The 16,001-nt window shown below is 44.7% G+C and overlaps 1 protein-coding gene across 1 annotated transcript in view; it reads right to left on the bottom strand.

Moving 5' to 3' along the window:
* LOC144771506 (galactosylgalactosylxylosylprotein 3-beta-glucuronosyltransferase 1-like) overlaps positions 1–16,001 on the bottom strand; it is a 119,558-nt gene that overhangs the window by 66,588 nt on the left and 36,969 nt on the right. The window contains exon 2 of the mRNA XM_078655921.1: positions 8,868–9,397. Coding sequence (XP_078512047.1) covers positions 8,868–9,397 — 530 coding nt within the window. The remainder of the gene's footprint in view (positions 1–8,867; positions 9,398–16,001) is intronic.

The following is a 16,001-nucleotide window of genomic DNA, read 5'->3' on the forward strand; positions in this document are numbered from 1 at the left end:
TGGTACGAAGAAAAGCAGTAAAGGTCGCCCATATATTCCTGGGGTGGAGGCGAAGTGGCATACGTTCCCAGAAGTTAGACAATTGTGCTTGGCAATATGCTACATCAATCAACCGAGCTTTGGGGGAGGGGTGGGCTTTCTGCCTCAATGTATGGCAAGCCTGAACTTAACCAGCAGAAGGAACATGGCCATGAGGCGGCTACAAGAACTGAGCATGTCTTTGACATAACCTAAGAGGCCCATCAAAAGGGTTCAATGTCAAAATGTCTGCAAGGCATACTTTTGACATTGGACAAAAAGAAAGAGACCCTGTCATGAGTAGATAATGGCAAGCAAGGGCGGCACACTTCCTTTGGTAACCCCGCTTTGCTAAGCTGAGACATAGAACTTAATTCAAGTGTTTCTTCATTGCAATTGTTTATTTGATAAATGATGACAATGTCGAATGCTCATTTTCAAAAGTAAAACTACTTACCTATTATAGGTTTATTAATTAAATGGTTGTAATGGCCGCAAGCGATATTGTATATGTGAGAAAGTTAATTACATTCGGCTGATGTTGGCTGCCGGCGAGAAACACGAAGTCATTCTATTATATTCAGTGATTAACAAGCATTTAAGGAGCAAGCAAAGCGCCGGAATGGTTGGACTGAGAAGGGCTGTGAGGTCAGCCGAAATGCTTCTCCTATATGTCGCTGGTGGAAGGACGAGTATATTCTTCTCTGAGCATTAAAGATATGGACTGTTTCTCGCTTTTAGTGCAGATTCTCTTTTAATACACACACACACACAGAGACACAGACACAGACACACACACACACACACACACACACACCCACACACACACACACACACACACAAACACACACACACGCGCGCACACACACACATTACCTACTGGCGGTCGCCAGTAGATAGTTATAGTTAGGACCTATTTTCCATAGGAAATCCGCAACATTCTATTTGGAATACCTTTGGCGCTGGTTGACAAATCTTTGCGAAATTTTCAAAACTGGGCACTCCATTCTGCTCCTATCCTGAAAGTCTCGGAATGATTTGTGTAGCAGTGGCCAAGAAAAAAGGGGGGTCCCAAAACGTGTTTTCCCCATGCAATTTTCCATAGGAACCGTTCATCGCGGCTACAGCCCGAACTGCTGAACGGAATTACACCAAATTTGGCAAAGAGGCAGGGCCCGATTCACAGAATGAACTTAAGACTAAATCCTAAACTTACTCCTATTTGGTATTCACAGAATGCACTTACTACTTTCGGGATTCACAGAGTGAACTTACTACTTTCGGGATTCACAGAATGAACTTACTACTTTTGGTATTCACAGAATAGATTTAAGACTACTAACTTTACGTCCGCCGTCGGGCCGTAAATTCTGGCCTGGAGGCGGAGCTTCCGGCTTGGGGGCGGAGCTTGCGGCCCGGAGGCAAAGCTTGCGGCCCAGAGGTGGAGATTTCAGCCATGGCTAAATTCCCACCTCCGAGCCGGAAGCTCTGCCTCCGGGCCGGAAGCTCCTCCGCCGGGCCGCAAGCTCCGCCCCCAAGCCGGAAGCTCCGCCTCCGGGACGGAATTTACGGCCCGACGGCGGACGTAAAGTTAGTAGTCTTAAATCTATTCTGTGAATACCAAAAGTAGTAAGTTCATTCTGTGAATCCCAAAAGTAGTAAGTTCACTCTGTGAATCCCGAAAGTAGTAAGTGCATTCTGTGAATACCAAATAGGAGTAAGTTTAGGATTTAGGGCCAGATGTAGGTCAGTCGGTAACGGCCGAAAATTGGTATTTTCAGCCGTTATGACCGGTATATGGGTGACAGGTATGTAGGGGGCATTATTATAACGAATCGGTAAAATTACCGATTCGGTAATTTTACCGATTCGGTAAAATAAAAAATCGGTAAATTTACCGATTCTGAGGCACCGAGATGTAGGTGGGACTCTTCAGAGTCCCAGAGGCCTTACAGATTCGGTATTTTACCATCAAATCCAATTTGATGGTAAAATACCGATTCCGGTGTGCATGCACATGTGTGAATGCACACCTGTGCCATGTGACAGGCAGACCTGCCCTTAGGGCATGTATGCCTGCCACATGGCACCCGAGCCTGTTTTGGGGGTGCCAGAGGGTGTCAAAGTGACACCCCCTGCACCCTTGTGAAAATCGGTATTTACCGATTCGGTAAATACCGAATCGGTAATGCCCATTCATTCCTATGGGCTTCAAAGCCCATAGGAATGAATGGGCATTACCGATTCGGTATTTACCGAATCGGTAAATACCGAATTCTTCAGAATCGGTATTCCAGCACATCTGGAATACCTACATATCCACCCCTTAGATTTACCGATTTTTAATTACCGAATCGGTAAAATTCGGTAATTAAAAATCGGTAAATCTATTTTACCTACATCTGGGCCTAAGTTCATTCTGTGAATCGGGCCCGTAGTCCTTAGTTCGAACTTGTGCCTTTTGCTTAAATGGTGTAAATCCGTTCAGTATTTTCTGAGAAAATCACATTTAAAAGTACATAAATATCCATGGCCGCGCAGAATCCGCGCATCCTAAGCGCACCCTGCCGTGCACGAGCTGTATTCTAATTGGCTGTCAACATTCCAAATCAGGAAGTGTTGGCAGCCATCATGTGCCTCAAGGCGAAAGAAACCTATAAAAAACACGCAAAACGTGAAAAGGGGGCAGGGTAGGAACACCCTGACCCCTAGGACAGTTCAGGGGGTCCCACAATGACCCCCAGGCCCAAAAAAATGTGCGGATCCCTTCGATCAAAAAAAAAACTAAGCGTGGGCTCCCGCTTTAATGCTAATTAGCCCCCGGGGAGGCCAAATCCTGGGGGCATGACGAAAAAAGTGTGGGGTGGCCCAATCCCCCCCACACTGCCCCGGGGACCGCCACCCCTTGGGGCTTCTATAAACTAGGTGGGTGGGCTCTCAGGCCCCCCCAGCCCCGGGGACCGCCACCCCCCCGGGCTTTTTAAAATTTGGTGTTAGGGGCTCTCAGGCCCCCCCATCCCCGAGGACCGTCACCCCCCGGGGCTTCTTAAAATTAGGAGGGGGGCTCTCAGGCCCCCCCAGCCCCTGGGACGCCACCCCCCAGGGCTTCTGGAAATTTGTTGTGGGGGCTCTCAGGCCCCCCCTGCCCGGGGGACCGCCACCCCCGGTGCTTTACAAAATGAATGACGGGGAGCTCATGGCCCCCCCGTGGCCCCAGGGACCGCCACCTCCCCGGGGCACTAAATATTCAAATTGGTGGGTCCGTGAAAGACCCCCCAGCCCTGGGGACCACCACGCCCCGGGGCTTTGTAAAATGTGGGAGGGGGCCGCGTGGCTACCCTCCTGGAGCCTGGTCAAAGCCCTGGGGACCGCCACCCCCCAGGGCTAGATCCTGCATTGTCCCAGGGTGCCCACCCCGGGACACTGCTGTTTGCAATGACAGGGCGGGAGCCTAGTGGCTCCCACCCTGTCATTGCAAACTGCTTTGCTATTTGAAAATAGCAAAGCAGATTGCTTTTCCACATGGGGAGCAGCATGTTAGCTGCTTGCCGCATGTAGAAAAGCAATGCTGGCTCCTGAAGGATGCGGGGAGCCAGCTGGGACCGTGGGGGGATTGGGGACCCCCCACCGCCCCCAACAGAGAGGGACAGCCCTGGGGGCCGGGGTCCCCGGGGCTATTGGTGGACGATTTTTACATTTTTTTAAAAAAAAGTTAGGGGCAGGCCCTGGGGGATGGGGTCCCCAGGGCCAATAAATTTGAAAAAGAAGGGGGCCACACAGCACCCCTTCTTAAAAAAAATTTTTAAAACGGGATCGCGCCGGAGGCCACGCTCCCTCGTTGCACCACTCTGCAAATGTGCCCCCTGGCGCGTTTGAAGAGGGGGAACGAATTCCCCTTGAATACTGGGGGTCCCTGGGGGCCAACGAGCCCACCAGGAACCTCCAGTATGCACCAGGGGGCTGCATTGCAGAGAGGTGTTCTGAGGCCATGCCCCTTTTTACACCTTTCTGCAACACAGCTCTGTGGCGCTTACTGGAGGTAGCTGGTGGGCTAGTTGCACCCCATGGCCCCTCAGTATTCAAGGGGACTTAATCTCCCAACTTAGAATGGCCACAGGGCGCGTTTACACAGTGGTGAAGAGAGGGGACGGGGCCTGAGGTGACGTGTGTAAACACGCCCTGTGGGGCGTTTTAAGTTGGGGAAATAATTTCCCTTCAACCCTGATGGACCCCGGGGTCCAACTAGCCCAACAGATGCTTCCAGTAAGCGCCACTGTGCTGCGTTGCAAAGAGGTGGGCTAGGCCGTGCCCCTTTTTACATCTCTCTGCTACTAAGCTCTTTGGCACTTACTGGATGTACCTAGTGGGCTAGTTGGACCCTAGGACCCTCAGGATTGAAGGGGAATTATTTCCCTAATTTAAAACGCGCCACAGAGTGTGTTTGCACAGTGGGGAAGGGAGGGGATGGTGTAAGAAAGTGGCTCTATATGTACTGGACCGAAGTAAAATCAGCCGAATTAGGAATTCCGATTCACTCACCTGTTATCAGGGGAGACCTCAGTGCTGCATCTTTGAGCGCAGCACTAATCCTGAAAAGTAATTCTAACCATATTTACTAGTAACTTGAATTTCCTTCCATAGGCTAACATTGACTGCTTTCATTTGAAAATTCATTTGTGTCGAGTTTCGAACTTTAAAATATTCCTCTAAAATAAGCCGAACTACAAATTCCGATTTACTCACCTGTTATCAGGAGAGACCTCAGTGCTGCATCTTTGAGCCCAGTATTGATCCTGAAAAGTAATTCTAACCATACTTACCAGTCACTTGAATTTCCTTAGATAAGCTAACATTGACTGGTTTCGCTTGGAAATTCTTCTGTGTGGAGTTTTGGAACTTTAAAATAGTCATCTAAAATCATCCGAACAACGAATTCTGATTACCACACCTGTTATCAGGAGAGAACCCAGTGCTGCATCTTTTAGTCCAGCACTGACCCTGAAAAGTAATTCTAACAGTACTTACCAGTAACTTGTATTTCCTTCCATAGGAATTCATTGTCTGGTTTTCACCAGAAAAGTTTCTAAGTGACTATTTTCACAAACTACAAATATTCCTTAAAAATCACCTGTATGACTTAAGCGCATTCTTTCAACTGTTTACAAGAGATGCACCAGTGCTGGATCTAGGATCCACCACTGAGTAGGAAAAGTAACGATAAGAGTACTTACCTGCTAAGTGAATTTCCTTCCATAGGCTAACATTGACTGGTTTCACTTGGAAATTGTGGAGTTTTTGAACTTTAAAATATTCCTCTAAAAGCTGCCGAACTACGAATTTCGATTTACTCACCTGTTATCAGGAGTGACCTCAGTGCTGCATTTTTTAGCCCAGTACTGATCCTGAAAAGTAATTCTAACCGTACTTACCTGTAACTTGAATTAACTTCTATAGGATATCTTTGCCTGCTTTTTGCTGAAAACGTTTCCAAGTGGTGATTTTTGAAACTTACAAATATTCCTCTAAAATCAGCCGAACTACAAATTCTGATTTACTCACCTGTTATCAGGAGAGAACTCAGTGCTGCATCTTTGAGCCCAGTACTGATCCTGAAAAGTAATTCTATCCATACTTACCAGCAAGTTGAATTTCCTTCCATAGGCTAACATCGACTGGTTTCACTTGGAAATTCTTCTAAGTGTGGAGTTTTGGAACTTTAAAATATTCACCTAAAATCATCCGAACAACGAATTCCGAATAACTCTCCTGCTATCAGGAGAGAACCCAGTGCTGCACTGACCCTGAAAAGTAATTCTAACCGTACTTACCAGTAACTTGTATTTCCTTCCATAGGAATCCATTGTCTGTTTTTCACCGGAAAGGTTTCTAAGTGTCTATTTTCACAAACTACAAATATTCCTTAAAAATCGCCTGTATGACTTAAACACATTCTTTCAACTGTTTACAAGAGATGCACCACTGCTGGATCCAGGATCCACCACAGAGTAAGAAAAAGTAACGATAACACTACTTACCTGTTAAGTGAATTTCCTCCTATAGGATAACATTGGTGATTCTTTGTGAAAAAGTTTCTGTCAACTTTTAAAATACAATAATATTCCTTACAAATCACTACTGTAACCAAAAGGCTTTTACTAAACTGTTTACAGGAGATGTCCCAGGACTGAATCTAGGATCCAGTCCTGTGGTTAGCAAAGTAATCCATAAAGTAACTGATTGCATTTAACTAGAAATTCCCATTGATCTCAATGTTGCATTGTGTTTGAAATTGTGTTGCCCATTGCAACAACTGTAACTACTGTACTTAAAAGTCTATTGCCTATTTTCAAAGTATTTAAACTAAAGTAATTCATTCTGAGAAAGTATATTGTGTAATGTAATGTATAATATAATTATAATGTAATTTAATAAACAAAAATAACTAAAAATTAAGTGTAAAAAAAATTAGTAAATCAGTATAAGAAAAATATATAACAATTAATACATTTAAAAATGGTCATTTACAAAACCTTTGAAATCCACTGAAAAAGCCATTGGTTTCAGACATGTTATAGTTAGGAATTAGCATTTAAAAAACCTTTGAAATTCACTTAAAAAAACATAGGTTTCAGCCATGTTACAGTAAGGAATTAGCATTTAAAAAACCTTAGTAATTCACTGGAAAAACCATAGGTTTTAGGGGTGTTATAGTTAGCTGGACATTTCACTCGTACAAAACCATTGAAATTCCTCCGTTATAGTTAGTTGTACTAAGTATAACTCGCGCGCCCGCAATCCACTGCTGATGATGTCACATATTACGTCATTCATGACATGGTCAGTGACATCACTGATGACATCACTGATGACATCTCAAATGACATCACTGATGACATCACTGATGACATCATCCATGTGACAATCTGATACATCTCATCTTACACTAGTATAACCTTTCAACACTCATTATAAAATATGGAGGACCATATTTTAAACCATTGACACACCAAACCAGTTTCTAAAAACCCACTCAGTGATTCCTACATCTACACACACATCTAAACACTTACCTATACATTCACTCATATATGCTAACAAAGATCAATAGAACACTATTAAATATACTTACACACCTACATCGACATTACACACTAGCACACATCCTATTCACTTATGCAGTCATCCTACTCACTTATGCAAACAATTGATCATACTTACAATTACCAAGCTACACACTTATACAAACACCACTTTATTTATTCATATAGTTAGTAACTCATACTTAGTGTGTTATAAAATCACTATTACAAGTATACAGTTTTCGATACAGTCACTCATACAATCACTGAGTCTTATGTATACTTATTTATATACAACAACTGTCACATACACTGCCTTTTATATTTCTGGTTTGTTGGACATGTGTCTTTGAGAAATATATTTACTCATCACCACACTCATAAAGAGATTCACTCACCCAAACAACTGTTTCCATATACAGTCTTAACGTCATAAACCTACTAAATCAACTATTTACACATCTTTGGACAGTCACACACCTCCCACCCAACCACACACACATTCATTATCCCATACAAATACTCACTTAACTAATTAATAACTAATATAGACTTTCACATTGCTAGTAACCAACTTATGTAGTAGTTTGCACAACAAGAGATAGAGTGACACAGGTATTCACACAGTTTAATCACTATCCCATATATTTAGTAAGACACTTTAAATTAGACACTTAGACAGTCAATCACATTGCTACTAAATCCTTCATCCAGACACTTATACATCCACTGAGTCTTCAATGCAGATTGCTATATATATATTTATAATACTTATTTAAATATTGAACCAAACCACATTCACTGGATGATGTCATCAGTGATGTCATCAGTGATGTCATTTGAGATGTCATCAGTGATGTCATCAGTGATGTCACTGACCATGTCATAAATGATGTAATATGTGACATCATAAGCAGTGGATTGTGGGCGCGCGAGTTATAGTTAGTACAACAAACTATAATGGAGGAAATTTCAATGGTTTTGTACGAGTGAAATGTCCAGCTAACTATAACACCCCTAAAACCTATGGTTTTTCAGTGAATATATATAAATATATACATATATTCAAGGTACTTAGCTGCGGAGTTAAGAATAGTAAATCATTACCTCCCTCTGTGTAGAGATGTTTTAAAACACGGGCAAAGTCGGCAATTGCCCATGGCCCTAACCCTCCCAAGGAGCACCCTGGGATATTTCTCTGTCTCCCTCTCCCTCTTCCTCCCCCTCTCTCTCTCTCACTCTCTCCCTCTGCCTACCGCTACCATTGACTCAGTCTCTCTACCAAGAGTCATTTTACTGATTTTAGGGGACCTGAGCAAAATATATTTCAACCGTTGTTGTGTGATCCGAATAAGGTTTAATATTGAATTATTAGGCAATGAGTAATACAATGCAAATTTGCTCTAGACAGGGGCTTCTAGAATATGTCTTTCCTATATCTCCTAAAGGCCTTAACATGACACTGCTTCTGGGCAATTATTTATGTGATATTTCGTCCCTCAATATTTTGGTCCAGGTGCTGTGACCCGTTGATATTTTGGCTTTGATAGTCACTACTACAATCTCTATATTCAAAGCAGATGCACATATCTTTGCATGCAGATGCAATACATGAATTTTGTACACCAATTGTCTAGTAACCTTGCTCCAATGCTTCTTACCCACAACTAAATGAATCAATTCACACTGATGAAAGTCTGAGCTCCAAATACTAATTTATAGATTTTTTTAAAAACAGTTTACATGATCAAAATGCTTGCAAAGTTTTACCTCCTCAAACAGCTCCAAGCTGTATGTGTTATCATCGTCTGCAAAATACACAACCCCTTCTTGTGTGGTCATAGTCCTGAGATTATCCCGCAGCCAGCGCAGTCCCAGGTTCCTCTGCAGAGTGCCTCGAGGAGTGTGAGATGGCATCCAGGACAGGCCAAGCTTCAAACTCCTGGGGCTTTCCACATTCAGGTGGGTGAAGTTCATACTGGATGTCTCCAGTAGATTTGCCACCAGATTGGTCCTCCTTGGGGAATCCTCAACCACGATCCAAAACAAGTTCCGCACATGTAAGAACGTGTTGGCCAGACGAGTCAGCTCTGCCTTCTGGACAGGCCGCGTGTAGGTGGGTGTTATCACATAGATGGTGGGTAGATACTCTGACCATGGTGGTGGTCTGGCATATACGTAAGCTTTGATGACCACTGGCGTACCTCTGGAACTTTGGTGTTGAACACACGTGTGGCCTTCCTCTTTGAACTGAGAGACGTTGTGTAGAAAGCGAAGTGAAGAGTTCTCATTTGTATCTCCTAACACACAAAACAAAAAAAATTCTAAAATTAGATTTTCTACTTTCCTTTGTATACAAGTGTAGTTACAACATATTAGTGGGGTTGATCTAGCAATGTTGGTCAAAACCATTTGTTAACTGCCAGTATACATCTCTGCATGCCATGAAGATAAATACACATTACCATACCAGTAGGATCCCGAAGTTTCCTGATACTTTAAATACCCACCACGTTACCAAAGGTGCCACAGGTGGATGATGCACAGTGTGGATAATTTGTGGCAATATTGGGTTGCAATGTGCCTATTCACCACATTTGTTGTGCAATCTACGCTTCCTTGTAATCATTTCAAAAAGAATGTAATACCACGGTTAGAATACTTTTATTGTCACCATTCCTTGTATAGTACTTGATAAAGTCTACTTAACTTATAGTTTAAAACTCTAAACTTATCAGAGAAGACCTTTAAATTTAGAGGAACCGATTCACAAAGGGTCTCCGCATCCATGGCGTAGGCTCCACAGTTGTGGGGGAGATTCTGCTCCACAGTTGTGGGGGAGATTCTGCCTTGAGTGAGGAGACTCCCCCACGACTACAGGTCTTTTGCCACGAGGGCAGAGGCCCTTTGTAAATCAGGCCCTAGAATTCTTACATCTTTGTATGGAGACAAAGTGTTTGTGGTGGATTCCTTCATTTTGTAAGATCTAATGGGGGAGAGAGGGAAAGCGAGGGAGAGAGAGGGAGAGAGAGGGAGAAAGGGAGAGAGAGAGGTTGAGAGAGGGAGAGAGAGGTTGAGAGAGGGAGAGAGAGGTTGAGAGAGGGAGAGAGAGAGGGAGAGAGAGAGGGAGAGAGAGAGAGAGAGAGAGAGAGAGAGAGAGAGAGAGAGAGAGAGAGAGAGAGAGAGAGTGAGAGAGAGAGTGAGAGAGAGAGAGAGAGAGAGAGAGGACAAAAAAGACAAACTGCATGCAGATCAGTCTGGGCCTAGCGTTCTAGCCCCAAAGACACGGCCAAACTCTCCTGACATGGAACAAAAAAATTCAGGTTCTTCAGACATATATTTGAATGTAAACTATGCATGAAGCTCCTGGGCAATTAAAAAAAACACACTTTACCCTTACCATACACCAATATGTGGGTAATACACCAAATAACTATGGACCAATACAGAACTCCTCAAGCTGACTTCCTGCTGCAAATTCAGACCTGAGTAGTCCTACACTTTTTTAATTAAATTAAACCACAACACCCATTCACTTCGACGCTGCCACCTATTATCAAGCTTGGTGATAATAGGTGGCAGCGCCGAATTTAACACCTGAAAAATCCTGGTGTTAAGGTGGTGAAACGAGGAGAAATGCTTCATTTCTCCTCGTTTTTGCTTTTTTCATGTGTGCTGCCTTGTGCTGCACACATGGAAAATGCAAAATGCCAAGGTTTCTTTATGTACAGGAAGGTGTCCCTTCCTGTAGATAAACAAACCTCTTTTTAAAAATGCCAATTTGTAACTTACATGTGTGCTGCATAAAGCAGCACACATGTAAGTTACAAATTGGCATTTAAGGTTTGTTTATGTGCAGGAAGGAAGGAACTCCTTCCTGAACATAAACAATCCTCCCTGCTCGCAGACACCCTTGCACTCTGGTGCAAGGGTGCCTGCGCTGGCGATAAGTTGTAAAAACTATCGCCAGCGCAGAGGGAAACACTAGACTGCACCATATCCTTGGCAATATGGTGCAGCCTGGTGCTTCCGAAGTGGTGAAGAGAGGCGTTAAGCCAAGATGGCTAACGCCTCTCTTCGCCACTTTGTTGATAATATGCCCCTTTGAGTTCTACCAGTAGAACTGCAATGTCCTCTTCCCTCACCTCCTGCCTTGAAGACTTAAATACCATCTGGTTTGAGAGCACGTTACAAAGAAGGTAAAGGATTAGCACCCCTGATGGAGCGCTGCACAGGGTCTAATGCAAATATACATATACAGGTGTGATATAAAGGGTGGCTTGTTGCTAACAGCAAAAGTTGACTGCTACTGCATCGTGGTTAATGTTCCCCGTTTTCCATTTTTAACGATATTTGCAGCTAAATACAGACAGAAAGGCACATATTTCTCTGACTGTATATTTCTAGATATGGACTAAAATGGAATAAAAAGCTATTTTTTTTAACGATTCTCAATGCTTTCAGATAAACTTCATTTTTCTAACAAAACCCAAAATAAGTATAGATAAACACAGATAAAATAGGAAAACAAATATGTACAAATATAGATGGGAATGTAAAAAAAAAACAACCATAAAAACAAGAACTTTAATCATGATTTTCTGATCTTCAAAGAGGTCTGCCCTCAGGTCTTTACTAAATTGCAGCAAGGTTGAGACAGTCCAAACTGTGGTGGTCCTAGATTCAGGATTCAAGCCCAGTCCTTTCACTGGAGCAGCAGAGTGGCAGTCCTTCTTGCAGACCAGCGTAGGAGTTTTTCTGAGTCTTCCACCGGTCCAGAGGTGTACTGAAGAGTTGCTCTGAGGGTCCAATATTTATACCTGGTGCCCACTTTGAAGTAGGAGCAAGTTCTGGAGGTTTCCACCCCCAGAGGTGTTTGGAATTTCCTGCCTCCCTGCCCTGGCTCCAGCTTGTCTGAAGTCACAAAAGACTAGTGTCAAAACCATGCCTTAGTGTACTGTGCAGAACCTGTGTGATGCACAAGTTTGGGAGATGACAGCCCCTATTCTTCATCAAGTCAGAGATGGCTCATACTGCCAACGCCTATTCTGCCCTTGTCTTAGTGTCTGGGAGCATTACACAAACGCCAACTGCCAACTACACCTAATTTTGTGAACCAGGATTTAGGCTGCAGGCCCCTAGTGGTTGAAACAAGAAATGCCAACTTTCTAAAAGTAGAACAACAGTTGATGGACAGAATGCAGAACAATGTCATACATTCACCCCAGTACAGAGATCTGGGCCTAAATCCATCGTTTTTTTGCACTCCACACCACCCCAGTTCAGACATGGCCATTTGCAAATCAGCCTTGACCCTGTGCCTCATGGAAACAGTCTAGTCCGAACTGCCAAGCAATGTCTTTCCTGGACCGGAATCAAGCATCCAACGACCGGTTTCTGGCTATCAGCAATCTTCAGCCTGGATAGCTTGACTCCAGTGGTGTGGAGAGCATGGGACTCACGTCTGAGCATACCCATCCCACTTGGGGTGAAAAATGCAAAACAACAGTTGATGGACAGAATGCAGAAGAATGTCATACATTCACCCCAGTACAGAGATCTGGGCCTAAATCCATCGTTTTGTTGCACTCCACACCACCCCAGTTCAGACATGGACTTTTGCAAATCAGCCTTGACCCTGTGCCTCATGGGAACAGTCCAGCCTGAACTGCCAAGACATGTCTTTCCTGGACCAGAATCAAGCATTCTAGGACCGGTTTCTGGCTATCAGCCGTCTTCAGCCAGGATAGCTTGACTCCAGTGGTGTGGAGAGCATGGGACTCACGTCTGAGCATACCCATCCCACTCGGGTGACAAATGCAAAACAACAGTTGATGGACAGAATGCAGAACAATGTCATACACTCACCCCAGTACACAGATCTGGGCCTAAATCCATCGTTTTTTTGCGCTCCACACCACCCCAGTTCAGACATGGCCATTTGCAAATCAGCCTTGACCCTGTGCCTCATGGGAACAGTCCAGCCCGAACTGCCAAGCCATGTCTTTCCTGGACCGGAATCAAGCATCCTAGGACCGGTTTCTGGCTATCAGCCGTCTTCAGCCAGGATAGCTTGACTCCAGTGGTGCGGAGAGCATGGGACTCACGTCTGAGCATACCCATCCCACTCGGGGTGACAAATGCAAAACAACAGTTGATGGACAGAATGCAGAACAATGTCATACATTCACCCCAGTACAGAGATCTGGGCCTAAATCCATCGTTTTTTTGCACTCCACACCACCCCAGTTCAGACATGGCCATTTGCAAATCAGCCTTGACCCTGTGCCTCATGGGAACAGTCCAGCCCGAACTGCCAAGCCATGTCTTTCCTGGACCGGAATCAAGCATCCTAGGACCAGTTTCTGGCTATCAGCCGTCTTCAGCCAGGATAGCTTGACTCCAGTGGTGTGGAGAGCATGGGACTCACGTCTGAGCATACCCATCCCACATTAGGTGTGACAAATGCAAAACAACAGTTGATGGACAGAATGCAGAACAATGTCATACATTCACCCCAGTACAGAGATCTGGGCCTAAATCCATCGTTTTTTTGTACTCCACACCACCCCAGTTCAGACATGGCCATTTGCAAATCAGCCTTGACCCTGTGCCTCATGGGAACAGTCCAGCCCGAAGTGCCAAGCCATGTCTTTCCTGGACCGGAATCAAGCATCCTAGGACCGGTTTCTGGCTATCAGCCGTCTTCAGCCAGGATAGCTTGACTCCAGTGGTGTGGAGAGCATGGGACTCACGTCTGAGCATCCCATCCCACTCGGGGTGACAAATGCAAAACAACAGTTGATGGACAGAATGCAGAACAATGTCATACATTCACCCCAGTACAGAGATATGGGCCTAAATCCATCGTTTTTTTGCACTCCACACCACCCCAGTTCAGACATGACCATTTGCAAATCAGCCTTGACCCTGTGTCTCATGGGAACAGTCCAGCCCGAACTGCCAAGCCATGTATTTCCTGGACCGGAATCAAGCATCCTAGGACCGGTTTCTGGCTATCAGCCCTCTTCAGCCATGATAGCTTGACTCCAGTGGTGTGGAGAGCATGGGACTCACGTCTGAGCATACCCATCCCACTCGGGGTGACAAATGCAATACAACATTCTGTCCATCAACTGTTGTTTTTGCATTTGTCTACCTGGGTGGGATGGGTATGCTCAGACGTGAGTCCCATGCTCTCCACACCACTGGAGTCAAGCTATCCTGGCTGAAGACGGCTAATAGCCAGAAACCGGTCCTAGGATGCTTGATTCCGGTCCAGGAAAGACATGGCTTGGCAGTTCGGGCTGGACTGTTCCCATGAGGCACAGGGTCAAGGCTGATTTGCATATGGCCATGTCTGAACTGGGGTGGTGTGGAGTGCAAAAAAACGATGGATTTAGGCCCATATCTCTGTACTGGGGTGAATGTATTACATTGTTCTACATTCTGTCCATCAACTGTTGTTTTGCATTTGTCACCCCGAGTGGGATGGGTATGCTCACATGTGAGTCCCATGCTCTCCACATCACTGGAGTCAAGCTATCCTGGCTGAAGACGGCTGATAGCCAGAAACCGGTCCTAGGCTGCTTGATTACGGTCCAGGAAAGACATGGCTTGGCAGTTCGGGCTGGACTGTACCCATGAGGCACAGGGTCACGGCTGATTTGCCTATGGCCATGTCTGAACTGGGGTGGTGTGGAGTGCAAAGAAACGATGGATTTAGGCCCAGATCTCTGTACTGGGGTGCCTGTATGACATTGTTCTGCATTCTGTCCATCAACTGTTGTTTTTGCATTTGTCACCCCGAATGGGATGGGTATGCTCAGACGTGAGTCCCATGCTCTCCACACCACTGGAGTCAAGCTATCCTGGCTGAAGACGGCTGCTAGCCAGAAACCGGTCCTAGGATGCTTGATTCCGGTCCAGGAAAGACATGGCTTGGCAGTTTGGGCTGGACTGTTCCCATGAGGCACAGGGTCAAGGCTGATTTGCATATGGACATGTCTGAACTGGGGTGGTGTGGAGTGCAAAAAAACTATGGATTTAGGCCCAGATCTCTGTACTGGGGTGAATGTATGACATTGTTCTGCATTCTGTCTATCAACTGTTGTTTTTGCATTTGTCACCCCGAGTGGGATGGGTATGCTCAGACTTGAGTCCCATGCTCTCCACACCACTGGAGTCAAGCTATCCTTGCTGAAGACGTCTGATAGCCAGAAACCGGTCCTAGGATGCTTGATTCCGGTCCAAGAAAGACATGGCTTGGCAGTTCGGGCTGGACTGTTCCCATAGGGCACAGGGTCAAGGCTGATTTGCATATGGCCATGTCTGAACTGGGGTGGTGTGGAGTGCAAAAAAACGATGGATTTAGGCCCAGATCTCTGTACTGGGGTGAATGTTTGACATTGTTCTGCATTCTGTCCATCAACTGTTGTTTTTGCAACTTTCTAAAAGTGGCATTGTCACAACTGTGACTTAGAATATGACTTTACCATAAAAAAAAGGGTTTAAATTATAATTCTTTACACACAAAACTCGACATTCCTACTTTCTAACAATTGAAACTATCACGTATTAAATGAAATAGGTTAACGCAATGTTATCCCATGGGAGAGGCAGGCCCTGAAGTAGTGAAAACGACTTTAAGAGTTTTTCTTACCCAGGACATGTAAAAGTTAAAAGTACATGTTTAAATTTTTAAACACACTCCACCCTGCCCTATTGGCTATTTAGAGCATATACTAATGGTGACTTATATGTATTAAAAAGGAAGGTTTAGGCCTGTCAAAAGATTTATACTTCCAGGGCGAAATTGCAGTTTACAACTGTACACAGAGGCTGTAATTGCAGATCTGGGACTCGTTTAAAAAGATACTGAAGTGGGTAGCAAAATAAGCGCTG

The sequence above is a fragment of the Lissotriton helveticus genome, chromosome 8 (genome assembly GCF_964261635.1).
Source record: "Lissotriton helveticus chromosome 8, aLisHel1.1, whole genome shotgun sequence".
NCBI lineage: Eukaryota > Metazoa > Chordata > Amphibia > Caudata > Salamandridae > Lissotriton > Lissotriton helveticus.